At 42.7% G+C, this 26,237-nt stretch overlaps 1 protein-coding gene across 2 annotated transcripts in view; it reads left to right on the top strand.

The window, feature by feature from the left end:
- VPS35L (VPS35 endosomal protein sorting factor like) overlaps positions 1-26,237 on the top strand; it is a 145,166-nt gene that overhangs the window by 59,733 nt on the left and 59,196 nt on the right. For both annotated transcript variants that reach the window (NM_001132616.1, XM_054533148.1), the window contains 9 exon segments: positions 654-731; positions 1,224-1,346; positions 10,684-10,730; positions 12,199-12,310; positions 13,144-13,260; positions 14,268-14,321; positions 17,596-17,676; positions 22,067-22,129; positions 24,493-24,578. In NM_001132616.1, the coding sequence (NP_001126088.1) occupies positions 654-731; positions 1,224-1,346; positions 10,684-10,730; positions 12,199-12,310; positions 13,144-13,260; positions 14,268-14,321; positions 17,596-17,676; positions 22,067-22,129; positions 24,493-24,578 (761 nt within the window).

Below are 26,237 nucleotides of genomic sequence, written 5' to 3' on the forward strand. Positions count from 1 at the left end.
CCTGGCCAACATGGTGAAACCCCGTCTCTACTAAAAATACAAAAAATTAGCCAAGTGTCGTGACACATGCCTGTAATCCCTGCTACTTGGGAGGCTGAGGCAGGAGAATTGCTTGAACCCGAGAAGTGGAGGTTGCAGTGAGCCAAGATCGTGCCACTGCACTCCACCCTGGGCAACAGAGCAAGACTCCGTCTCAAAACAAAACAAAAAACAGATAAGGAAAAAAAAAAAAATAGGCTGGGCGCTATGACTCACACCTGTAATCCCAGCACTTTGAGAGGCCAGGGTGGGCAGATCATGAGGTCAAAAGATCAAGACCATCCTGGCCAATGTGGTGAAACCCCATCTCTACTAAAAATACAAAAATCAGCCGGGCGTGGTGACACATGCCTGTAATTCCAGCTACTCGGGAGGCTGAGGCAGGAGAATCCCTTGAACCAGGGAGTCGGTGGTTGCAGTCAGCTGAAATCGCACCCACTACACTCCAGCCTGGCAACAGAGCGAGACTCCATCTCAAAATAATAATAATAATAATAATTTTCTGGACTTTTTCTATGTCTATAAACATAGGTATATATATTTTTTAATTTCCAAAAATAAAATCATACTATAGTTATTATTTGCAACTAGTTTTTCCATTTGTCTGGCTGCAGGTGGGAATGGAAGTGGCCCCACATCTCAAAGAAACCCTAAATAAGAACTTTTTTGACTTCCTCCTTACGTTCAAACAGGTAAGAGAACACTATCAGAATAGCTCATCGATATAACAGTTCTATGATAGCAAATTCACAAAACCCAGTTGGTTTTCCAAGTTGAGAATGCCTTAAAGCTCTTTAAATGTGCAAGCCCTGGAAAATTACACTAGCTTCTGTTGTAGACAATTAAAATGTGTTGATTGTACTGAATAAGCAGAGAAAGTTAATATGCATGTGTTAACAGGAAACGTCTCCAGTCGATCAGCCTTGCTTCTGAGCATCTGCTGGCTCCATTTTTATCAGGTTCCTGCTTTCCACAGCGCTCATTCCCAAAACAGCTCAGCTTGGTGACATGAGAAACTTTCTGTGTTTTTTTTTGGTTTAAAAAAAAAACAACTGAGAAACCAGGCTATTTCTCTCAGGGCCGTCCACATGCTTACAAGTATGCACAGTCTGTGAGTTGTGTGTGTTTTGTTTGTTGTTTGATTTTTCCCCTCCTTTTCTAAGTGTTTGTTTGGCCTCCTGTAGATTCATGGGGATACGGTCCAGAACCAGCTGGTGGTCCAAGGAGTGGAGCTCCCATCATACCTCCCCTTGTACCCGCCTGCCATGGACTGGATCTTCCAGTGCATCTCCTACCATGCCCCCGAGGTAACTGCCAGGTGGCTTCAGTGTGACGCTCACCTCCTGTATAGTGACAGCCCCTGCCTGCTGTGCCCTTTAATGTTAACGGGACCCTTTCATAACAGCTATAGCAATGTTAGCACTAGCCAGCCTTTATAGAGGGCTTGCCGTGGTGGCTGGTTCTGTGCTGAGTGCTTTTCTGAGACTGTCCCATTTTAACAAGTGTGGGAGGGGAATGTGGTGGCTCCAGAGGCCATGTACCTAAGTGAGGCCACACAGCTAGAAAGCAGTTGGTGGCTGGGTGTGGTGGCTCATATCTGTCATCCCAGCACTTTGCAAGGCCAAGGTGGGAGGATCACTTGATTTTAGGAGTTTGAGACCAGCCTTGGAAACATAGCAAAACTCCATCTCTCCAAAAATTACAAAAAATTAGCCAGACACGGTGATATATGCCTATAGTCCCAGCTACTCTGGAGGCTGAGGTGGGAGGACCACTTGAGCCCCAGAGTTCAAGGCTACAATGAGCTGTGATTGTACTACTGCACTCCAGCCTGAGTGACAGAGCAAGACACTGTCTCATTAAAAAAGAAAAAAAAGGAAGATGGTTGGTGACTTGATACAAACCCATAGAATTGGGCTCCAGGGCCAACAAGCCTTATTGCCTCTTCACTTACCTTCATGTACCCCTTTTGCGTTTATAATAATCCAGTAAAGTCTGTAGAGCAGGTATTTTATGGAAGGAAAACAAAACTCAGATGCTTAATTTCTTTTATAAGATTATTTTTCTTTTCTTTTTTGCCAGTTGAAGTATTGTCAGGAATTGAAGTGACATCAGAATCATAGCAGACACATATTTTTTTTCTTTTCCAAGACTGAGAAGCAGTTTTAGTAGAACACCAATTCAAACTGTCATGAAGACTGTGATAGGCCGGGCACGGTGGCTCATGCCTGTAATCCCAGCACTTTGGGAGGCTGACATGGGCAGTTCACTTCAGGCCAGCAGTTCGAGACCAGCCTGGCTAACATGGATATATAGGTATATATCACCATGCCTGGCTAATTTTTTGTATTTTTTTGTAGAGATGGAGTTTCACTATGTTGCCCAGGCCGGTCTTTTGTAGAGACCCTGTCTCTACAAAAAATACAAAAATTAACTGTGCGTGGTGGTTTGTGCCTGTAGTGCCAGCTACTCAGGAGGCTGAGGCAGAGAATCGCTTGAACCTGGGAGGCAGAGGTTGCAGTGAGCCGAGATCACACCACTGTACTCCAGCCTGGGCAACAGAGCCAGACTGTCTCAAAAAAAAAAAAAAAAAAAAAAAGACTGTGATGGATGAAGCTTTCCTTGTCTTTATTTGATCGTTGAAAAGAAAAGAGAGACTACAAAACAAGGACATAAAGAGCAAAGCAAAGTTGAAAGACATCTGCCTTTTCCTAGATCTTGCCAACACATGTTGAAAGCTGTACAGAAAAGAAAAAAAAGGACATGACTTTAACTGAGCAATCCCACTTTTAAGAATTTATCCTGTAAGTTAGACGAGTGCATAAACATTATAAACACACACAGAGATGCACACACGGTTTGTTCACAGTAGTGCAAAATTGGAGGCAAGCACCAGAGAGGACTGGTTATGGTATGTGCATTCAGTGGGGTGTTAATGGGGCCATTTAAAATGATGGAGACTCCTGATGGTCTGTACATACTGACGTAAGGGTATTCATGGTATATGGCTAAGTGCAAAAAGAAAGTTACACACATTGCTGTGTGTGCTGTAAGTGGCAGTGTGGCCCAGTGTTCAGGTGTGGGCTCTGGAGTTGGGGTGCCTGGGTCTGCATCTCAGCTCCGTTACAGCTGTTGTGATAGAGTAGGGAGCAGGTAACTTGTTCCTAACCACTCTGAGTCTTCTCTCTTTATCTGTAAAATGGGAGCAATATTAATGATTCCTATTTTCTAGTCTGTTGCAAGGATCAAAGAAGTCACTGTATCTACAGTGCTTAGTGTAGCGCCCCACATCTTAGTACTCGCAGACATGATTTTTATATCTGTGCGAGAGAGTTGGGAAGGAGAAATGACAGAACATCACTGGAGTGTGAGATTTGGGACCATCGTAACTTATTTTTCTTTGCCTATCTGTTTTTTTTTTCTTTCTTCCTTTGAGACAGAGTCTCACTCTGTCTCCCAGGCTGGAGTGCACTGGTGCAATCTCGGCTCGCTACAACCTCCACCTCCCAGGTTCAAGCGATTCTCATGCCTCAGCCTCATGAGTAGCTGGGACTACAGGCATGCATCACCACACTCAGCTAATTTTTGTATTTACGGTAGAGGCGCAGTTTCACCTTGTTGATCTCGTGCTGATCTCTAACTCCTGGCCTCAAGTGATCCTCCCGCCTCGGCTTCCCAGAGTGCTGGGATCACAGACAAGAGCCACTGCGCCCGGCCGCCCATCTCTCTTTTCTAACTTTTCAATAAGTATGCACTGCTTACATTTTTACTTTTTGAGATTCTAAATTCTGAGGAGAAAAACTGGGACATCTTGTACTTCAGGTGAATAGTCTTATTAAGTAAATTGATTTTAAATCAAGCCAGTATAAGGGGAAGATTGTTTGAAATTTTGCTGCTGGTTCTCTATGGTCCTCAGCATAGTTTCAGCAACCATATGCTGTCCCCCGCTTCTGGGAAGGGTACCATGAACTCGACTGTTTTCTTGGTATTCCACTGAATGACGGAAACACACAAGCAGGATTGACGTGGTGAAATGAGAACGCTTATTTTTTTTTTCTTATTTTAGCGAAAGGGAAAATCAGATTAAAAACAAAAGGTACATGTCACAAGGCAGTCTTCTTTTTATTTTAAGCCCCAGTCATCTCAAAGGATGGCAGAAGCTGGGAATAGAGCTTTCCTGGGAGTAAGCTCTAGGAAATCATTATTGCACTAGAATAAGTGATTAAAAAATTAGGTCACCTGAATAATAATAAACTCTGATTCTTGGGCACACTTAAATAAGGGACATACAGTGTCTTGTTAAAAAAAAAAATCATTTTCAAACTGCAGAAGAATTGATGTCGGTATGGAAGGTAGTGTTAAAGGTGCATGTGACAATTGGGTGCCTAAAAGCTGTTTGATAGTGGTCACTATGAGTCACCTGCAGAGTAGAGCTGTGTGTATCCATTAGAGGCCAAGACTTCAAAATAGGGGACGGTAAAGTTCGGCTGCAGCAATTGGTAATATACAGGGCAGGCAGGTGAGAGAGGGAAAGGAGAAATACCTTTAGTTGTGAATATCTCATCTGCAGAATTTCAAATCGAAATTGAAATCCAAGGTAAAAAATCAAGGCATGTCTTAGTCCGTTCGGGCTGTCATAATAAAGCGCCATAGAATGTTTAAAATAGAAATGCAGCCTTGGCCTGACTTCTCTTCTCTCTTCCTGTACTTTTGAAGTGGGTAAATAATTATAAATAACCTAATCTGGAGATCACCTTAAAAAATCCAGCGGTTAAATATGGTTGTGGTTCTCCAACTCCATATATATTGGTAAAATGGTCATTGAATTAGACACAAAGACATGCTCTTCTTCCCCTAAAATGTATGCATGTAAAACTTGGTGAAATTGTCTAGTTAGTTGTGTTATACCAGTGTCAATTTCCTAGCTTTAATAATACATTATAGTTATGTAAATGGGAGAAGCTGGGTGTTGGGTACCCAGGACTTCTCTCTACTGTTTTTTTCAATTACTGACGAGTCTGTAATTAATTCAGAATAAAAAGTCTTTTAAAAATCTTTCAATTGGGATGAATACTCCATTCTTCATGATGTGATTATTATGTATTGCATGCCTATATCAAAACATCTCATGTACCCCATAAATATATACACTTACTATGTACCCACAAAAAATAAAAATTAGGCCAGGCGTGGTGGCACATGCCTGTAATCCCAGCACTTTGGGAGGCCAAGGCGGGTGGATCACTTGAGGTCAGGAGTTCGATACCAGCCTGACCAACATGGCGAAACCCCGTCCCTACTAAAAATACAAAAATTAGCTGAGTGTGGTGGCGTGCGCCTGTAATCCCAGCTACTCGGGAGGCTGAGGCAGGAGGATTACTTGAACCCAGGAGGTGGAGGTTGCAGTGAGCCAAGATGCACCGCTGCACTGCAGCCTGGGTGACAGAACAAGACTCTGTCTCAAAAAAGAATAAATAAATAAAAATAAACAATTAAAAATTAAACAGAAAACAAAAACAGACATCTGCCAGTTAGGGGCAGTTTGAAAAATGATGTTATATCCATGGCATGGATTAAATAGCCATGGATTAAAAGAGTGAGGTAGAGTTGTGTAATAACATGGAGAAGAGAGGGCCATCTAGATTCTCCATTAAAAAAGGCCATATTTAAATATCTCCAGCCCAGTATTTATAAGAGTATCCCATGGTGTAAAAACTAAACTAGGCTTCTGTAATAATATATATCCATAAAGCACAGGCAGAATTCTAGATAAGAGCGTCAAAGTCCTAGATAAACACCAAAGTGTTGACAGTGGTGATTTCTAGGACGTGGAAGTTGGGAGGGGGGGACATTCGCATCTTTCTTGATGCATGTGGGTGTTGTTGGGACTTTTGTTTATAAAGCATTTCTTATTTTTACAATTTTTAGAAAAACAATGAAATGTTACATAAATAAATGGCATGTAGGGCCAACAGCAACAATAACAAAAGCCTAAAAAACAAACCAGCACGTCAGGCAAATGCCTGCCTTGTGAATCTTCTGAATCTTCAAGTTCTGGTGTGTGTGAAAATGAAAGAAATATGCTGAGCTGCTTTTTCAGTGGTTGATCCCAGCCAAAGGGCTTGTTTCGATCTCCGTCTGCTTTGAGTTGTTGTTCATCATGTTCTTGCCAAAGATAATCAATTCTGTCACTTCTTAGAGGGGAAAAAATCAGTAACCTCCAGCAGACCTGCCCGGGGATCTATAACATTTGGCTTTCTGGACACTTACATGTATTCCCAAGTTCCTTTATGACAACAGAGCCTTTGGCTTTTTAAAGTTATATTCTTGGATGCATTTTTAATGCATTCATCTTTTGTGAGAGAGGGAACTTTTTAAGCATTTATCTTGTCTTAGTGGTAAGAATCTTTTGTCCATATGTTGGGATTTGCCCTAGTTAATCTTTCCAGAGTTGGTGGGCCAGGAGGTCTCATTTATGTGTGTGTGTATGTGTGCGTGTGTGTGCATGTACATGCATATGAGATAGAGTAAACCTCACGAAGGCATGGATTTCTGTCTGTTTTCCTCTCATCTTACTCTCAGTGTCTAGAACAGTGGCTGGTATAGTCATCCCTTGGTATACTTAGGGGATTGATTCTGGGATCTCCATGTATATCTTTTTTTTTTTTTTAAGACGGATTCTCGCTGTGTTGCCCAGGCTGGAGTTCAATGGCCCGATCTCCACTCACGGCAACCTCTGCCTCCCGGGTTCAATCAATTCTCCTCCCTCAGCCTCCCAAGTAACTGGGACTACAGCCATGCCACCACGCCCGGCTAATTTTTGTATTTTTAGTAGAGACGGGGTCTCATCATCTTGGCCAGGCTGGTCTTGAAATCTTTACCTCAGGTGATCGCCCGCCTCAGCCTCCCAAAGTGCTGGGATTACAGGCATAAGCCACTGTGCCCAGCCCCGACGTATATCAAAATCCATGCATACTCAAGTCTCACAGTCTCACAGTTGGCCCTGTGGAACCCACGTATACTTGAGTTTGGTATCTCACAAATACTGTATTTTCGTTCAGCATATGGTTGAAAAAAATCCGTGTCTAAGTGGACCCACGCAGCTCAAAACCATGTTGTTATTCAAGGGTCAACTGTACACTAAAGTTGCTCGTTAGGTAGGCGTTGAATGATTATTTCTGTGTGTCAGGGAATGTCAGTGTGATGATTACACAGAATCTCTCTTTTCCTTTCTCAGCCTTTTCCAAAGGCCACTTTGCTATTGGTCTTTAAGCGTGACTTTTTAAATGCAAATACCCAAGAGTGGGTTAGGGAAGCCATTTATGATGTGGTCAATTTTGTCACCAGCTAGGGTGCTTTTGGCGGCAGGGAACAAACATCTAACTAGTCTGGCCTCCACATATAATTCCATGTGTCCTCCTCCACAACAAGTGGAGGCTCTCGGGTGGGCAGCTTCAGTGCATCTTTTTGCTCTACTGTCCCTGATTAGTAGCAGGGTGGGGGCAACCATTCCAGGCATCACGTCCAGAGCCGACAGCATCAAGGGAATCTTTGATTCTTGGGTCCTTGTTTAAGAACAGGAAACCTTTCTCCAAATCCCCCGAAGACTTCCCATCCTGTCTCATCAGCTAGAAATGGATCATGGGCAAGGGGAACGAGACCCACTATGATTGGTTTGGGTCTGTATTAATCTGCTTGGGCTCCCATAACAAAATACCACAGACTAGGAGCTTAAACAACAGACTTTATTTTCCGGTAGTTCTGAAGGCTAGGAGACCAAGATCAAGGGGCCAAGCAAGGTTGGTTTCTGGTGAGGCCTCTCTCCTTGGCTTGGAAACTGCCACCTTCTTGCTGTGTCCTCACATGGCTTTTCCTCTGTGTACATGCATCCTTGCTGTCTCTTCCTATAAGGAGGTTAGTCCTGTGGGATTCGGATCCCACCTTTATGACTCCATTTAACCTAGAATAGTGATATTAGGGGTTAGGGCTCCAACATAGCAATTTAGGGGAGATATAATTCAGTCCATGACAGAAGCCAACCTAGTTTATGTGAGGCATAGATGGAAATCTGAATAAAATCCGGGTTTTGGGGGTAGGGATTCCAACAGTATCTCCAACGTCAGCTCTCACTTATTCAGGCAACACGACAGAGAGGGGTGCCACCAGAAAGGGTGGAAATTGCACTTAAGAACACTCCTTTTATTTTTTACTTTGGGTCCAGACGTAGATATAGATCCCTTTTGTTTTTTTCTTTATTTTTTACTTATTTATTTATTTATTTATTATTATTATTATTATTATTTTAAGACAGGGTCTTGCTCTCTTGCCCGGGCTGAAGTGCTGTGGTGCAGTCTTGGCTCACTGCAGTCTCGACCTCCCAAGCTCAAGTGATGCCCCCACCTCAGCCTCCTGACTAGCTGGGACTATAAGCACACACCACCATGCTTGGCTAATTTTTAAATTTCTTTTAGAGATGAGGTTTCGCCATGTTGCCCAGGCTGGTCTTGAACTCCTGAGGTCAAGCCATCTGTCCCCATTAGCCTCTCAGAGTGCTGGGATTACAGGCATGAGCCATCGTGCCTACCAGTTCTTTTTTTTTCTTTTTTTTTTTGGAGATAGGGTCTCACTCTGGTGCCCAGGCTGGAGTTCAGTGGCACAATCACAGCTCACTGCAGCCTGCACTTCCTGGGCTCAAGTCATCCTCCCACCTCAGCCTCCTGAGTAGCTAGGACCACAGGCATGTACCACCACACCCAGCTAATTTTTTTAAAAATTTTATGACTGGGCACGGTGGCTCACTCCTGTAATCCCAGCACTTTGCGGGGCTGAGGCAGGCAGATTGCCTGAGGTCAGGAGTTCAAGACCAGCCTGGCTAACATGGTGAAACCCCATCTCTACTAAAAATACAAAAAAATTAGCCAGGCATGATGGCACACACCTGTAGTCCCAGCTACTCGGGAGGCTGAGGCAGGAGAATCTCTTGAACCTGAGAGGCGGAGGTTGTGGTGAGCCGAGATTGCGTCACTGCACTCCAGCCTGGGCGACAGAGCAAGACTTGTCTCTCCGTCTCAAAAAACAAACAAACAAACAAACAAAAACACTTATGTAGAGATGGGATCTCACTATATTGCCCAGACTGGTCTTGAATTCCTGGGCTCAAGCGATCCTCCCACCTCAGCCTCCCAAAGTGCTGGGATTACAGGCATAAGCCACCACCCCTGGCCTGCACAAATCCCATTTTTACCACTTATTAGGAAGTGGCTTAACCTATCTGAGCTTTGGCTTTTTCATCTGTAAAATGGGGATAATGTTCCATGGACCTCACAAGGACATGGTGAAGAGCAGGAGAGTAAAGGGAAGTCAAGGACTTAGCCGGAAACCTGGGCAGTGCTCAGTGTCCTGTAATTACCTCTGGTCTTGGGCTTCACCTTCCCCAAACCACTACCCTAAATGATCCTTCTTCCATTGATTTTCTTAAAAACAGGAGCTCTTTTAAAGATATGTAATTGTCTTAAGATAGCTCCAAAGCCATTAACAGTATTCCAATGAGTTAAAAAAAAATCTACTTCCTTTGGGGGGTGAAAAATAGACTTCAAACTGTGTTGGAGAAGAAATGTATTGAAGAACGTGGCCTTTGATCCCAGTCTGCCCAGGTTCATGTCTGCCTGCCATCACTAACTGTGCGACCTTGGGTGAAAAACGCTGCTATTCCTGGCTTTGTTTTTCATCTGTGAAATGGGAGAATAGAGCCCCTGCTTCAAGGGTGGTTGGGAGAGGTAAGATCGTGAGTGCAAAGTGCTTCTCACCGTGGCTGGTGGGCACTAAGCTCTAGCCCAGTGTTGCTGATATTACTAAGTGCACCTTGGGCACCTCTTGAAATGGGGAAGAATGTGGGGTTACAGAAGAGGTGGGGAGCAGAGTAATTATCATTCTTATTCATGCCCTGGAGTGCAGGAGTTACCTCCCATCATCCTGTAGTGACCCCACAGATGAGATGGTACCACTTGTAGCCTTCCAGTAGGACAAGGAGACCCAGGTTCAACAGAGTTGGCAACTCTTCCGAAGTCTCATCGTTGGTAGTTGGTGAGGCTGGATTTGAATCCAAGTGTGCCTGATGCCAGGGCCCCAGCTTCTGTTGATTGATCAATTGATTGATTGAGACAAGGTCTCCCTCTGTCACCCAGGCTGGAGTGCAGTGGCATGATCTCAGCTCATAGCAGCCTCCACCTCCTGGGTTCAAGCGATTCTCCTGCCTTAGCCCCCTGAGTAGCTGGGATTATAGGCACCCGGTATCACACCTGGCTAATTTTTGTATTTTTAGTGGAGACGAGGTTTTACCATGTTGGCCAGACTAGTCTTGAACTCTTGACCTCAAGTGATCCACCCGCCTCGGTCTACCAAAATGCTAGAATTATAGGTGCGAGCCACCGTGCCTGGCCCCATCCTTCTATTTATTACACTAAATGCCATGAAAGTGAATTTTTTTCTCCCCAAGCCTCCCCATCCCTGCCAGACACTGAGCATTATCTTAATGGACATGTGGCTACATTCATTTTAGAGTTTGACTTTGGAAATCTCTTACAAATGTTACTTTAGCTCCTCCAACCTGATTTTTTAATTATTATTGTTTTTAACATAATATAGGCCCTGCTGACCGAGATGATGGAAAGGTGTAAGAAACTAGGAAACAAGTAAGTATTTTAAGATTTCATAAAGCATGAATTTGAAAATGGCGTTGGCTGCTATTTTTGAGCTTGGCCTGCTTACCTGGGTATGAGCTGAAGAGAGAGAGGCAGGATTGCATGGAGGTTTAGAATGCTGGAGTCCGGTTGCCTGGCCTCAGACCTTGGCTCTGTTCTGTCTTAGCCCTGTGACCTTGGGCCGCTTGCTTGACCTCTCTGTGCCTCTCTCTCCTCATCTGTAAAATGGGTGTAATAATAGTTCTTTCCAACTGGGCATGGTGGCTTATGCCTGTAATCCCAGCACTTTGGGAGGCTGAGGCGTGTGGATCACCTGAGGTCAGGAGTTCGAGACCAGCCTGGACAATGTGGCAAAACCCCATCTCTACTAAAAATACAAAAACTAGCTGGGGTTGGTGGTGTATGCCTGTAGTCGCAGCTACTCAGGAGACTGAGGCAGGAGAATTGCTTGAACCCGGGAGGCGGAGGTTTCAGTGAGCCGAGATCATGACCCTGCCCTCTAGCCTGGCGATAGAGCGAGACCCGTCTCAAAAAACAAAAGAAAAAAGTAATAATAATAGTTATTTCCCCATGGGGCTGTGGTAGGTGGTTGGGCTAGGATGAAGTTGATCTCCCTGACTCTCACGAATATGAGATTGTCTCTCTGCTTTCCTTTTAGTGGTAGATACATGGAAACAGTCTTGCATGGGCTTTGTTTACCACTGTGTCCCCTCTGCCTGGTGCCTATAACATAAGATCTCTTTCCTAAGAAATCTCTTGCATAAACTGGCCAGACACAGTGGTGCACGCCTATAATCCCAGCACTTTGGGAGGCTGAGACGGGTGGATCACCTGAGGTCAGGAGTTCGAGACCAGCCTGGCCAACATGGTGAAACCCTGTCTCTACTAAAAATACCTAAAATTAGCCGAGCATGGTGGCACATGCCTGTAATCTCAGTTACTTGGGAGGCTGAGGCAGGAGAATCACTTGAACCCGGGAGGTGGAGGTTGCAGTGAGCCAAGATCGTGACACTTTACTCCAGCCTGGACAACAAAGTGAGACTCCATCTCAAAAAAAAAAACAAAAAAACCAAAACTCGTGCATAAACTATGTGGATATATATTTACAACATGGATCAATATTGTTACTTAATGTTCTGTCTCATTAGTGCGCCAGCTTATTGAATGCTCGCTCTTCTTCTTAAATGAACTGGATCACTTGCGGATCTGTCTATCCACCCTGCCATCTATCCATCCATCCATCTAAACATCCAGTTAATTCAACATTTATTGAGTTGCAGATATGTACGGGACACTGTGTTAGTCTCTCCAGTTTCCCTTTTTACTCTGGTCTTTTTTTTTTCCCCCAACCCTACCACTAAAGAGCTGTTAGTCATCCTTCCTGGCAATATATATCCAAAAATTAAAGCAACTTTGATTGAGGAAAAGCCAGGCTGACTTGGGGATCTGTGTCTTGCAGTGCCTTGCTGTTGAATTCCGTGATGTCTGCCTTCCGGGCTGAGTTCATTGCCACAAGGTCTATGGATTTCATTGGCATGATTAAAGAGTGTGATGAATCTGGTTTCCCCAAGGTAGGCTCTTGACTTCATGCTCAGTGGGACACAAATAAGCGGTGTGTATCCGATAGCTCTTGAGAGACAGTCCGGTTTTGGGAACAGCGTGGGCCAGCAGGAACACAGGCGAAGGCTCTGTTTCTGAGGAACGCAATGGAAGATGAGTTAAGAGATTGGGATTGTCAGACACCATGTGATTGCTATGCTTCAGGCCCCCATGAGCCCTAAATCTTATCAAACTGGCTCACTATGAAGGATTTAAGAAAGACTTTGGTCTAACATATTTAAGAATATATCAGGCTGGGCACGGTGGCTCATGTTTATAATCCTAGCACTTGGGAGGCCAGGGCAGGAGGATCACTTGAGGCCAAGAGTTTGAGACCAGCCTGGGCAACATAGCAAGACCCCATCTCTACAAAAAATCAAAACTTAGCTGGGTGTGGTGGTGCATTCCTGTAGTCCCAGCTACTTGGGAGGCTAAGGTGGGAGAATCGCTTGGAGCCCAGGAGGTCGAGGCTGCAGTGAGCCATGATTATGTTATGAAGCCTGGTGACAGAGTGAGACCCTGTCTCAAAACAAACAAAAGGATATGTCTTCATTCATTATTTATGAAAAACTTTGTCCAGTAGAATATTATGGCCCCAAATTAGACCAACAGATGGAGCTAACACTGTGTGAGCGTCTCAGTGTAGCTGGGGCAGATATGTGTGATTGAACTTCAGAAGGAGGTTGTTGGAAGATTAGCCCCAAAAAGGATTAGACATTACAACCTTTTCTCTTTTCTTTTCTTTGAGCTTCAAGTTACTTTGATTTAAAATTTCCATAACATGATGGTTTGACTTGTTTCTTAGCATCTCCTTTTTCGATCACTGGGGTTAAACTTGGCCTTGGCTGATCCTCCCGAGAGTGACCGACTTCAGATTCTCAACGAAGCTTGGAAAGTTATCACTAAGCTGAAGAACCCACAGGTGAGTGGCCATTTTTTTTTTTTAATTTTTATTTATTTATTTATTTATTTTGAGATGGAGTCTTGCTCTGTCACCCAGGCTGGAGTGCAATGGTGCCATCTCGGCTCACTGCAACCTCTGCCTCCTGGGTTCAAGCGATTCTCCTGCCTCAGCCTCCCGAGTAGCTGGGATTACAGGTGTGTGCCACCACACCCAGCTAATTTTTGTATTTTTAGTAGAGACGAGTTTTCACCATGTTGATCAGGCTGTCTGAAACATCTGCCCATCTCGGCCTCTCAAAGTGCTGGGATTACAGGCGTGAGCCACTTTGCCTGGCCTGCCATTTAAACTTTAAATCAAACACTTTTTGTCCAAGTTTTGGCATCTACTCTTTTAAAAAATTACCCTTCCAAGCCGAACATGTGGCTCACACGTATAATCTCAGCACTTTGGGAGGCTGAGGCAGGAGGATCACTTGAGGCTGGGAGTTTCGGACCATCCTGGACAACATAGCAAGACCCCTGTCTCTATATGAACTAAGAAATAAAAATTATCTTTTCATTAGTTATACATTTTTCCCTAAAGAAATCTATTTATTATAATTGTATTATTTGTTTACCTGTAATGGAGAACGGATAGCTTTAAAGATGTAATTTCTTTGATTTTTTAAAAATTCAATTCTCACAGCCTTAAGATGTGCTTAAAAGTATAAAATTACATGATCATGCATTCAGAACTGCCATAAAAAATAAAACTTTAAAAAATGCACAAAATTACAGATATTTGAAACTTTATAAAAGATCAGCTAACTTTATAGTGGGCATCCAAAATGTAACAGTTTGTAAGATTTAGGTTTGAAAATATCATTAGTAGGGTATTCCTAAATAAAAGATCAGCCTTTAAGCCAGTAATTAGCAAAAGGAAATTCCAGTTTCCGACCATTGAACGGAGCCAGCTGAAGCCTCCTGTTTGCTGTAATGCATACTATGTTGTACTTAACGTTAAGATGTTTTCCTTTTTCTTTGTAGGACTACATTAATTGTGCCGAAGTGTGGGTAGAATACACCTGCAAGCATTTCACGGTATGTGTGACTGTGGTATTGTTTTTGAAATAACTAGATTTTTTCATGTTTATAATAGTGAATTAGCCTAGTTTAGGTATTGAGGCATTTGACAATGGTACTTGCTCTTGTAATTTATAAAAATTGCATTCTTCATTATAAAGCATGATGGAGCATTAATATGTGTACTATAACAAAAAATAACTGTTCCATGTTTACATTTAAGTTTGGAAAATGCAGCATTATACAAAGTTAAACCATTTTTTTTTTACCATAGGATACCTTAGATGCTTTTATGCTAACGTGCATTGCGACTCTACATTGAAGTCTAGTAAGCGGCATTTCCCAAACAATTTGACTGGCATGTAATTTTTTTCCTAAGCAAATGTTTCTTTCCCTAGGCACAGACTAGAACCACAGTTAGGGGAATACTGCGCTTCTCAAAGAGCAGAGACTTTAGAAGCAGATAGAAGTGGGTTCAAAACCCTTGCCAGAGTAATTTGTTTATTTTAAACAAATCCTAAAACAATTTTTTTTTTTTTTTTTTGAGACGGAGTCTTGCTCTGTCGCCCAGGCTAGAGTGCAGTGGCGCAGTGGCTCACTGCAAGCTCCGCCTCCTGGGTTCACGCCATTCTCCTGCCTCAGCCTCCAGAGTAGCTGGGACTACAGGCCCCACCGCCACACCCGGCTAAATTTTTCGTGTTTTTAATAGAGACGGGGTTTCACCGTGTTAGCTAGGATGGTCTCGATCTCTTGACCCCATGATCCGCCTGCCTCAGCCTCCCAAAGTGCTGGGATTACAGGCGTGAGCCACCGCGCCCGGCCAAGTCCTAAAAATTTAAGTATAGCATTACTCTGGTCTGAATGTCTGTGCCCTCCCAAAATTCATATGTTGAAATCCTAGCCCCCAAGATGATAGTATTAGGAGGTGGAGCCTTTGGGAGGAGATTAGGTCATGAGAGCAGAGTCCTTATGAAGGGGATTAATGCCCTTATAATAGAAGAAGCCCACCAGCCTGGCCAACATGGTAAAACCCTGGATCTACTAAAAATACAAAAAAAAAATTAGCCAGGTGTGGTGACACCTGCCTGTAGTCCTAGCTACCCAGGAGGTTGAGGGAGGAGAATCGCTTCAATGTGGGAGGCAGAAGCTGCAGTGAGCCAAGATTGCACTGCTGTACTCTAGCCTGGGTGATAGAGCGAGACTCTGTCTCAAAACAAAAATAATAATAAAATAAGTCCAGAGGAGCTCACTGACCCCTTCCACCCCATGAGGACATGGGGAAAAGATGCCATTTATGAGGAATGCGTCCTCACCAAACACCAAATCTGCCTTGATCTTGGACTTCCTAACCTCCAGAACTGTGAGAATTACATTTCTGTTGTTTACAAGCTTCCTGATTTATGGTATTTTGGTAGAGAAGTCCAGACTGACTAAGCCAAGCACACATGCAAAAAAGTGCACGTATCATAAGTTTGCTCCTCAATGAATTTTCACAAGGTACAACCATGTAATCACCGTCCAGAGTAAGAAATAGGAAATAAGTGACCCCGCAGAACCCCCCAGAACTGTCCCTCCCCGTCACAACTCAGCCTTTGGGGAGATGAAGGTAGACACCATCTTGGCCTCTGACACCAAAATTGATGTTGCCTCATTTTGTGCATTAGGTAAATGTTGGCGCATTGATTTTTGTGGTTTTTTTGGTCCTATTTTTATTTTACATTTTATTATAGTAATTTAAAACATATGCGCTCCCTTGTACCCATCAATCAGGAATTATCAATTTATGACAAATCTTGTTTGATTTATATCATTACCATGTCCCCTGACCCCTGGAATATTTTGAAGCACATCTCAGACATTGTATCATTTCATCTGTCAGTATTTCAGCACGCCTGTAAAAATATAAGGATTCCATTGATTGATTGATTGACAGACAGGATCTCACTCTGTTGCCCAGACTGGAGTCCAGTGGTGCGATCGTGACTCACTCCAGCCGTGACCTCCCGAGCTCAGGCAATGCTCCTGCCTTAGCCTTCTGAGTGGCTGGGACCACAGGCACATGTGGAGATGTAGAGATGGGGTCTCGCCATATTGCCCAGGTTGCAGGGTTCCCTTCCTTAAACCAAATCTAAATACATTATTCTAAGGAAAAAAGTTACTAATTTTTTTTTTCTTCTTTTTTTGAGATGGAGTCTCACTCTGTCACCCAGGCTGGAGTGCTATGGCATGATCTCAGCTCACTGCAACCTCCGCCTCCTGGGTTCAAGTGATTCTCCTGCCTCAGCCTCCTAAGTAACTAGGACTACAGGCGTGCGCGACCACACCCCGCTAATTTTATGTATTTTTAGTAGAGACGGGGTTTCACCATGTTGGCCAGGCTGGTCTCGAACTCCTGACCTCAAGCAATCCACCTGCCTCGGCCTCCCAAAGTGCTGGGATTACAGGCATGAGCCACTACACCCAGCCGAGTTACTAATTATTTAATATCATAAATACCAGTCAATATTCTGATTTCCCCAATTGTCTCATTTTTTTTAAGTTTATTTGTTGAAATCCAGTTGAAAATAAGGCTTCTCCGTTGCAATAGACATTTTAGGATACTTTTGATGTATAAGTTCTCTCTCAAACTGTCTCCTCTCCTTCCCCTTTCTTTCCCTGTAATTTATTTGTTGAAGAAATTGGGTCTTTTGCCCTATAGAGTTGCAAAGACTGGATTTTTCCCATTGCATGCTTGTGATGGTGTCTGGCATGCTCTTCTGCCTTTTGTATTTTCTGTAAATCAGCAGTTAATTATAGAGACTTAAAAGCCATTCTTAGCTTGTGGGCCTTATAAAAACAGGCCCTGGGCTGGATTGGGCCGCAGTTGGCTGGCTCCTGCTATAGGTGACAAAAGTGAACAGTGAGCAGTTAGGTCAGACAACTTGTAAGGGTGAGCCTGCGCTCTGCCACAGTGCTTCACTGTTCTCTCTGCAGGCACCTGAGGGAGGGCCTGCGACAGGCAGGCGGAAAGAGGCATGGCCGCTTTGACCATCGCTCAGGGAAAGCAGGGACAATGTAAAGCCCCAGAACCTTTGAGAACAGCGTTTAGTCCTGACTAGGTGTGGGGCTGTGGTACTAGACCAGGTGACATGAGTGAAATTTCCTCCCTTCTGTTATTTTCAGCAGAATATTGAAATCGATTTCCTGGAAGATGTGTGATATATTCTGAATACGTTAGTCCTTTCCCCCAGGAACATGGTCAGCAATTGCCATACAGTGTCTAATGCAGGTTTGGTTCCTTTTTCCTGCTTAGAAACGAGAGGTGAATACCGTTTTGGCGGACGTCATCAAGCATATGACTCCAGATCGTGCATTTGAAGATTCCTACCCCCAGGTAACAGATTTGCATTTCTCATTTCAATGTTGTTAATTATTTTGTTCTGTTGAATTAAATAGGCGTGTTGCATGGGTCAGGCTATAAAGGCACATAATCCTGTGTTTGAATCATAGCTCTGCCATATCCTAGCCATGTGCCCTTTGATCAGTTACTTAACCTTGTTGTGCCCCAGTTTTCTCACCTGTGAAATGGAGATGGTAATAGTGCTACCTGAGAGTTTGTGAGGATGAAGTGAAGCCCTCACACAGTGGCCTGGCATGTGGTAAATGCTCAATAAGCGTTGTCTTCGTTGTTGTCACCAGTAAGTAAATTGCGAGTATTTTTAGTTAAATCAACTTTTTTTTTTCCTTTTTTTTGAAACAGGGTCTCGCTCAGTCACGGAGGCTGGAGTGCGGTGGTGCGATCACGCTTAGCACAGCCTCGACTTCCTGGGCTTAAACATAACTTTTTTATGTGGAAATAAATTTAAGCTTATTGGAAAGTTAAAAGAAAGCACAAAGAATTCCTGTTATTCTTTACCCAGATTCACTAGCTGTTAACATTTCTTTTTTTTTTTTTTTTTTTTGAGACGGAGTCTTGCTCTGTTGCCCAGGCTGGAGTGCAATGGTACGATCTTGGCTCATTGCAACCTCCGCCTTCTGGGTTCAAGCGATTCTCCTGCCTCAGCCTCCCGAGTAGCTGGGACTACAGAGGCGTGCCACCATGCCTGGCTAATTTTTTGAATTTTTAGTAGAGATGGGGTTTCACCATGTTAGCCAGGATGGTCTTGATGTCCTGACTTCGTAATCCACCCGCCTCAACCTCCCAAAGTGCTGGGATTACAGGCATGAGCCACTGTACCCAGCCAGCTGTTAACATTTTACCACGTATGCTTTATCATTCACACATTCCACACATATATACATGTATGTGTATACATTTTCTTCAGAATTATTTGATAATAAGTTGCATACATTATATCACATTTTGCTTCTAAAGAGTTCAGTGAGGCAAGGTTTGGTGGCTCATGCCTGTAATCCCGGCACTTTGGGAGGCCAAGGAGGGCAGATCACTTGAGTCCAGGAATTCAAGACCAGTCTAGGCCATCTCTACAAAAAATACAAAGATTAGCCATGCGTGGTAGTGCATGCCTATAGTCCCAGCTACCTGGGATGCTATAGTAGGAGGATCACCTTAGCCTTGGAGGCCGAAGTTGCAGTGAGCACTCCAGCCTGGGTGAAAGAGAGACACGGTCTCGAAAAACAAAAAACCCACTAATGTGAAATACCCATGTGAAAAGGGTATAAGAGCAGCCTGAAGGGGCTCTCACTTGCTCCCAATTTGAGGATCAACTGGAATTAGAACAGTAACGGATTATAGCCCATTGAGTAAAATAGGAATCCAAGAGTCCCTCCTTGTGATGAACAGATAAATAGATGAGCGGATGGAGAAATGTGAAAGAAATGGTAGAACTGGAAAAATCACCATTTTGCAGCCATCACAGTAAAGACAAGAATTGTCTTCCTTTAGATAAGAATTATTGGTGTATGCTAAACCTGGGAAGAAGAGTTTTGCATGCATTGAGGAGGAGAGAGATTTTGAGAGTTTGATGAGGAGGAGGATATTTGCATATCTCAAAAGGTCTTCCTACTGAGCAGGTATCAGTTGCAATGGGGAAAATAGTGACTATACAGCAGAGACACTGGACAGGCCAGTTAATAAGAGTTCATCTCACCAATGTGGAGCAAAAGGCCATCATGTGCCTGCGGATGTAGTACCCTAAGAAAGACACAGCATCACCTGTATAGCATTTCAGTTGAGAATGCACAAGGGAATGTCACACATGCACAGATTGAGAAGCATTTTATAATTCTTCAGAAATATCACCATGGCCAGGCTCCATGGCTCACACCTATAATTCCAGACTTTGGGAGGCTGAGGCAGGAGGATTATTTGAGGCCAGGAGTTTGAGTCCAGTGTGGGCAACATAGCAAGACCCTATCTCTGCAAAAAATTAAAAAAAAGAAATTTGCCAGGTGTGGTGGTACATGCCTGTAGTTCCAGCTATTCAGGAGGCAGAGCTGGAAGGACTGTTTGAGCCCAGGAATTGGAGGCTGCAGTGAGCTATGATAGCACCACCGCACTCCAACCTCAGTGACAGAGTGAAATCCTGTCTCTAATTGAACTAAACTAAAAATAAAATAAGTAAAATGAAATAAAAACCCAAAAACCCCAGAAACATCATTGCCATAAATGACAGAGACAGACGGAAGAACTTGTGAACTAGCACAGACTAAAGAGACGTGAAAATGGAATGCAGTGTGCAATCTCAGACTGGATCCTGCACAGAAGATGGAAAAAATAATGTCAGAAAAAACTAATTGAGACAATCAACAGATTGGAAATGGGTGATAGATGAGATCAAATTAGATTGGATTTCATTATATCAGTGTTAACTTTCCCGATTTGATAACAGCAAGTGGAAATGTCAAAGAATATGATTATTCTTAGGAAATAAAAAATGAAGTGTTAAGGGGTAAGGGCATGATTCATGCAATCTACTCTCATATAGTTCAGGGAAAAAATAGTATGTTTTACGTAGAGACAACCACAAAGCACATTTGGCAAAATATTAAAAATTGATGGATTTGGGTAAAGAATATACGGGAGTTCTCAGTACTATTCTTTCAGCTTTTCTGCAAGTCTGAAATTATTTCAAAATAAAAAGTTAAAGCCAGGTGAAGTGGCTCACGCTTGTAATCCCATCACTTTGGGAAGCCAAGATGGGCGGATTGCTTGAGCCCAGGAGTTCGAGACCAGCCTGGGCAACATGACAAAACCCTGTCACTACCAAAAAAATATAAAAATTAGCTGGGTGTGGTGGCATGCACCTGTGGTCCCAGCTACCCTGGAGGCTGAGGCAGGAGGATTGCTTGAGCCCAGGAGGTCAAGGCTGCAGTGAGCTGAGATCATGCCACACTGCACTCCAGCTGTGCAACAGAGAAAGACCCTGTCTCAAAAAAATAATAAAAATAAAACAAATAATGATAGAATTGTTTACAAATTCTATCATTAAGTGGATGGGTAAGTGAGATGATAAAGTAAATGTATTAAATTGCTAGCTTTTGTAAAATCTAAGTGGTGAATAAATGGGTGTTTGTATAATTCTTTCAATATTCTTTATTTTTGAGCATTTTTATAATGAAATATTAAGGGGAAAAAATCCTATCTTTTAAAATCACAGTTTATGTATAGCTGTGCTTAAGTGTTAACAAAAAATTTCTTGTTCTAAAGGGATTAGGTGCTTTGTGCTTCAGAAACTATTTTAACCAGACAGCATTGCAGCGTCTTACAATGGTATGCCTTGGAGCATTGTTTATGATGAAGTTTTGAAGTCCTTTATTAGTTTTTTGCTTGACTGACCTAGTAAGCTGCCTAATTATGAAATGGGCACATAACGTTCTTCATGTTCTGTTTTTAGAACATGAGAGATTTTCTTTGGAAATTATTGAAACAGCAGTTTTTTTAGTGTAAACAAATTGTCAGTACATTTTCTTGATAGCAACCAGAGGTAGAGAAGTTCTATTTTATTTAGAAACAGCATCTCCTTGGCTCTCCTGGACTAAGGCCCTGTCAACCTTTCAGTCTGGATGTGCATCGCAGAGTGAGGGGCGGTAACCATCAGTATCTGGGCATTTTTGAGGCAGACCTCACAGTCTGTGCCACCATCCTTGGGTAATACCTTGGCCTTTAACTCTACCAGCAAACTCTGTCCAAATCCTCTCCAGTGAATAATCAAGAAACACAGGGCCACACGATGATGCAGAATAGGGATTGGCCAACTACAGCCCATAGGCTATATGTAGCCTGCCACTTGTTTTTGTGAATAAAGTTTTATTGGCACAAATTCATTTAATGCACATTCATTTAATGTTGGCAATGCCTGCTTTTGCACTACAATAGTGTTGAGTAGTTGTGGTGGACTGTAGGACATTTATAGAAAAAGTTTGCCCACTATTCAAGGAATAACAGTAGCTGACATTAATGGAGAACTTTCTAAGGGTGGGCACTGCACTCAGGACCTTCCACAAACCATTCCATTGAGTCGTTACTGTTTTGATCTCCAATTCACAGATGAGGAAGCTGAGACTGAGACTCAGTTACTTCCCCAGGACTGCAAAGTAGGATGTACAGAGTCTCAGATTGTGACAGAGCCTACCCTAAGCCCAGTTCACCATTTGTCGAACAATCCAGGCTTACCTTATTGTAGTTATAATTGCAAATTATGAAAGGTGATTGCCTTTTTAAAAAAAAATTCAGGTTTTCCTGAGAGAATGTGAACCAGAAAGAAATTTTTAAAAATTAAGTTTTTAAAAATAAGATTTTTGTTTGTTTGTTTGTTTTACAGCTTCAGTTAATAATTAAGAAAGTTATTGCCCACTTCCATGACTTCTCAGTTCTTTTCTCAGTGGTAAGTAGCATTTCTTAATTATCTTTGGAAATTTGTACCTGGCTCAGAGGTTCTCATTGTCTCAGTAATGTTTTCATGATGCCCCAGGCCAAAAGAAATATTCAGCAGTTCCTTTTATAAAGTAGTTAAGTCTGATCAACTTAAGTATTTATGTCCTAACAGATTAAGCAGTATTTGAAAAAATAATACACAAAAACTGAAAGAAAAATATTATTTCTGTTTCATTCCTTACTTATGGGATATGTGCTCCGTTGGGCATTACACAACTTCTCAAATCTTCAGAACACTTTGGACAGCCTTCTCTTACTTTGCTCTTCCACAGTGATTTTCCAGGGCACTTGCTTTTTAATCACACAGCCTAATGTTGAAACTATGAAATACAATGAGCTAGTAGTTGTTTCAGTGTCTGACAGTTGAGATTTACCATGATTCCCTCAAAAATTTAAAATATCCTGCGATGTCTGTTCGAGTTTGCTCAGTGCCCTGGGCAAGTAGGAATCTAGATTATTCCCTGTATAGTAACATTCTCTGTCTCTCCCTTCGCTTCCCTCTTCCAGGTTCCATTTACGTGTGCTCACAAGATTGTAAGATTTTTTATTTTAATCATAGCAGCTAATATTTATTGGACGTATACCACACTCCAAGCACTGTTCTGGGACTTTACATGTATTGCCTCACATTAGTTTCATACCACCACGGGGAAGTAGGAGTTATCACTGTAGTATTGCCTTCTTATCCAGGGGGAATATACGTTCCAAGACCCCCAGGAGTTGCCTGAAACCGCAGATAGAACTGACTCCTGTGTATACTATGTTTTATCCTATAAATACATACCTATGATAAAATTTCATTTATAAATTAGGCACAGTAAGAGATTGACAACAATGGCTAAAATAGAACAGTTATAACAATATGCCAGCATCGCTACTCTTGCACTTTGGGAGCATTATTAAGTAAAATAAGTGTTCTTTGAACACAAAAATGCTGTGATACCATGACAGTGAATCTGATGACCAAGACAGCTGCTAAGTGACTAACAAGCGGGTAGCATCTACAATGTGGAGATGATAGACAAAGGGATGACTCACAACCTGGGCAGGACAGAACAGTAGAGTGTGAGATTTCATTACACTACTCTGAGTAATGCACAATTTCAAATGAATGAGGCTGGGCATGGTGGCTCACACCTGTAAACCCAGCACTTTCAGAGGCCAAGGCAGGCAGATCACCTGAGACCAGGAGTTCCAGACCAGCCTGGTCAACATGGTAAAACCCTGTCTCTACTAAAAATACAAAAAATTAGCCAGGTGTGGTGGTGCATGCCTGTAGTCCCAGCTACTGGGGAGGCTGAGGTTGCAGTGAACCGAGATTACACCAGTGCACTCGAGCCTAGACAACAGAGCGAAAATCTGTCTCAAACAAATAAAATACAATAAAAATAAAAATGAAAATGAATGAATTGCTTATTTCTAGAATTTTCTATTTAATATTTTCGGATTGCCGTTAACCGAGGATAACTGAAACTATGGAAAGCAAAACCGCAGATAAGGGAGCAACTACTGTATTCTCACTTTACATATGAGAAAACTGATGCAGGAAGAGGTAGAGTAACTTGCTTACAGCCACACAGTCACCGAGGTTAGGATTCAGAGCCAGGCAGTCCAATTTCGAGGCCATCTCTGAACAGCTCTACTCTGACTCTTCTTCCATTGCTCATCAATATAATCATAAAAAGACTGAAGTCTGCCTTGCCCGGAAAAGCTTGTGATCATCAACGGTTGCCTGGATGGCTCACCAAAGTGTTAACTGGTCCCAGCACCAATCCCTGGAATGCATATAAGTTGTTTTAATAGTAACAGCTTTTTATTTTGTTTGTTTGTTTGTTTGTTTGTTTTTGAGACAGAGTCTTGCTCTGTTGCCCAGGCTAGAGTGCAGTGGAGTGATCTCGGTTCACTGCAACCTCCGCCTTCCTGAGTTCAAGCAATTCTCCTGCCTCAGCCTTCCAAGTAGCTGGGACTACAGGCATGCACCACCATGCCTCGTTTATTTTTGTATTTTTAGTAGAGACAGGGTTTCGCCATGTTGGCCAGGCTGGTCTTGAACTCCTGGCCTCAAGTGATCCACCCGCCTCAGCCTCCCAAAGTGCTGAGATTACAGGTGTGAGCCACTGTGCCCGGCCCAGTAACAGCTTTTTACAAGCCCAGTCAGGTCCTCTCCCTGATTTCAGGAGTCCTCATCTGACCCGACTCAGAGAGATGAACCTCTGTTCTGCTTCTTTGACCTCCACAGAAAAAGAGACCCACAGATTCCTTCCTTCCAATAATTTGTGTCATTTGCATATAGAGTGCTTGCTTTATTTATAGGAAAAATTTCTGCCGTTTCTGGACATGTTCCAAAAAGAGAGTGTGCGGGTGGAGGTTTGCAAATGCATCATGGACGCCTTTATCAAGTGAGTGCCACGGCGTGCAGCAAAAGCCTTGATTCCCAATGCCCTTGTGAAACCTGTTGATAAAAAATCAGTTCTTGCACTTTGAGGCCGAGTGATGTGTACGTATTTCATACAGAAAATCACCCTGGAGGGAAAGCCACATTAAAAGCAGCAGTCTGATAAAAGTTTGTAATTCGTGTTTAAGAAGACAGAGTAGCAAGTGTTATCATGAACCTGGCCAGCATCTCCATTTTACTTTGATATGTTTTTAGAAGGAGCAGTCTTTTAATAAATTCCCTCAAGAGTAACATTTTTAAGGATACAAATCAGGGCATACATACTTACGAAGAAGGCACCGGTGCTAGAAAGGTTTTCATCTTCAGTGTTTAGTTATGTAGGTGACTAATTTGTGATCAGTTTTCAAATTTAGCTCTTTAACAAAAAAGAAAAAAAAATCAAATTTAGTTCTTTTCATTTTTTTGATTAAGTCCGTGTTTCACAAAACTGCCCGACTGCTAGTGGTACATGAAATAATTTTAAGGTGGTGCGTGGAAAAAAGGTGTTTTTGTTTCTGTTTTGAGACAAGGTCTCACTTTGTCATCCAGGCTGGAGTGCAGTGGCACAATTACGGTTCACTGCAGCCTTGACCTTCTCACGCTCAGGTGATCCTCCCACTTCAGCCTCCCAGGTAGCTGGGACTACAGGTGGGCCCCACTACAACCCAGCTGATTTTTGCATTATTTGTAGAGATGAAGTCTCTCTATGTTGCTCAGGCTGGTCTTCATCTCCTGGGCTCAAGCCATCCATCCACCTCAAAGTGCTGGGATTATAGGCATGAGCCACCTCGCCTAGCTAGGGTTTTATTTTTATTTTATTATTATTTTTTTAATTTATTTTGAGGCAGAACCCTGCTGTGTCACCCAGGCTCAAGTGAAGTGGTGCGATCTCAGCTCACTGCAGCCTTCACCTCCTGGGTTCAAGCAATTCTCCTGCCTCAGCTTCCCGAGTAGCTGGGATTATAGGCACCCACCTCCACGTCCGGCTAATTTTTTTGTATTTTTTGTAGAGACAGGGTTTCGCCATGGTGGCCAGGCTGGTCTCGAACTCCTGGCCTCAAGTGATCCACCCGCCTCGGCCTCCCAAAGTGCTGGGATTACAGGCATGAGCCACCACACCCGGCCTGTTTTTATTTTTAGAGTTATATATTGATTTTAAATGTGTTAGGCAGTTTATAACTAGTTTAATGTGATTTCATGTACAATATATTATTTTTTAGGACAGGATTAAGAAAAAAAAAAGCTAGTTACTTTAAATATTAGGTGTATAGATATGGTGCACTTTGGAAAATTGAGTTTGATATTGCTCAAATGTTTTAAGCTTTTCTTGTCATCTTTCTAAAAGATTAATTCCTTCCTAAGGATTAATATTAATTCCTAATTAATATGCTTGGAATAAATATACCTAATTTACTTACCTAAAGATTTGTTTTAAGAGTTTGTCCTTTTATATTATTTGAAAAACCAAATGAGTAATTTTGCCTGGCAAAATTCACCGGTTAAGAACACAGTGACAGACGGGTTGTGGGCAGCTTCAGAAGGTATAAGAAGCATAGTTAAAAACAAACAAACAAACAAAAATTTGCCCTTAGCCCACCTGGTTTAGGAAGGGGAACAGTTTTTC

This window comes from Pongo abelii, chromosome 18 (genome assembly GCF_028885655.2).
Source record: "Pongo abelii isolate AG06213 chromosome 18, NHGRI_mPonAbe1-v2.0_pri, whole genome shotgun sequence".
Classification (NCBI taxonomy): domain Eukaryota; kingdom Metazoa; phylum Chordata; class Mammalia; order Primates; family Hominidae; genus Pongo; species Pongo abelii.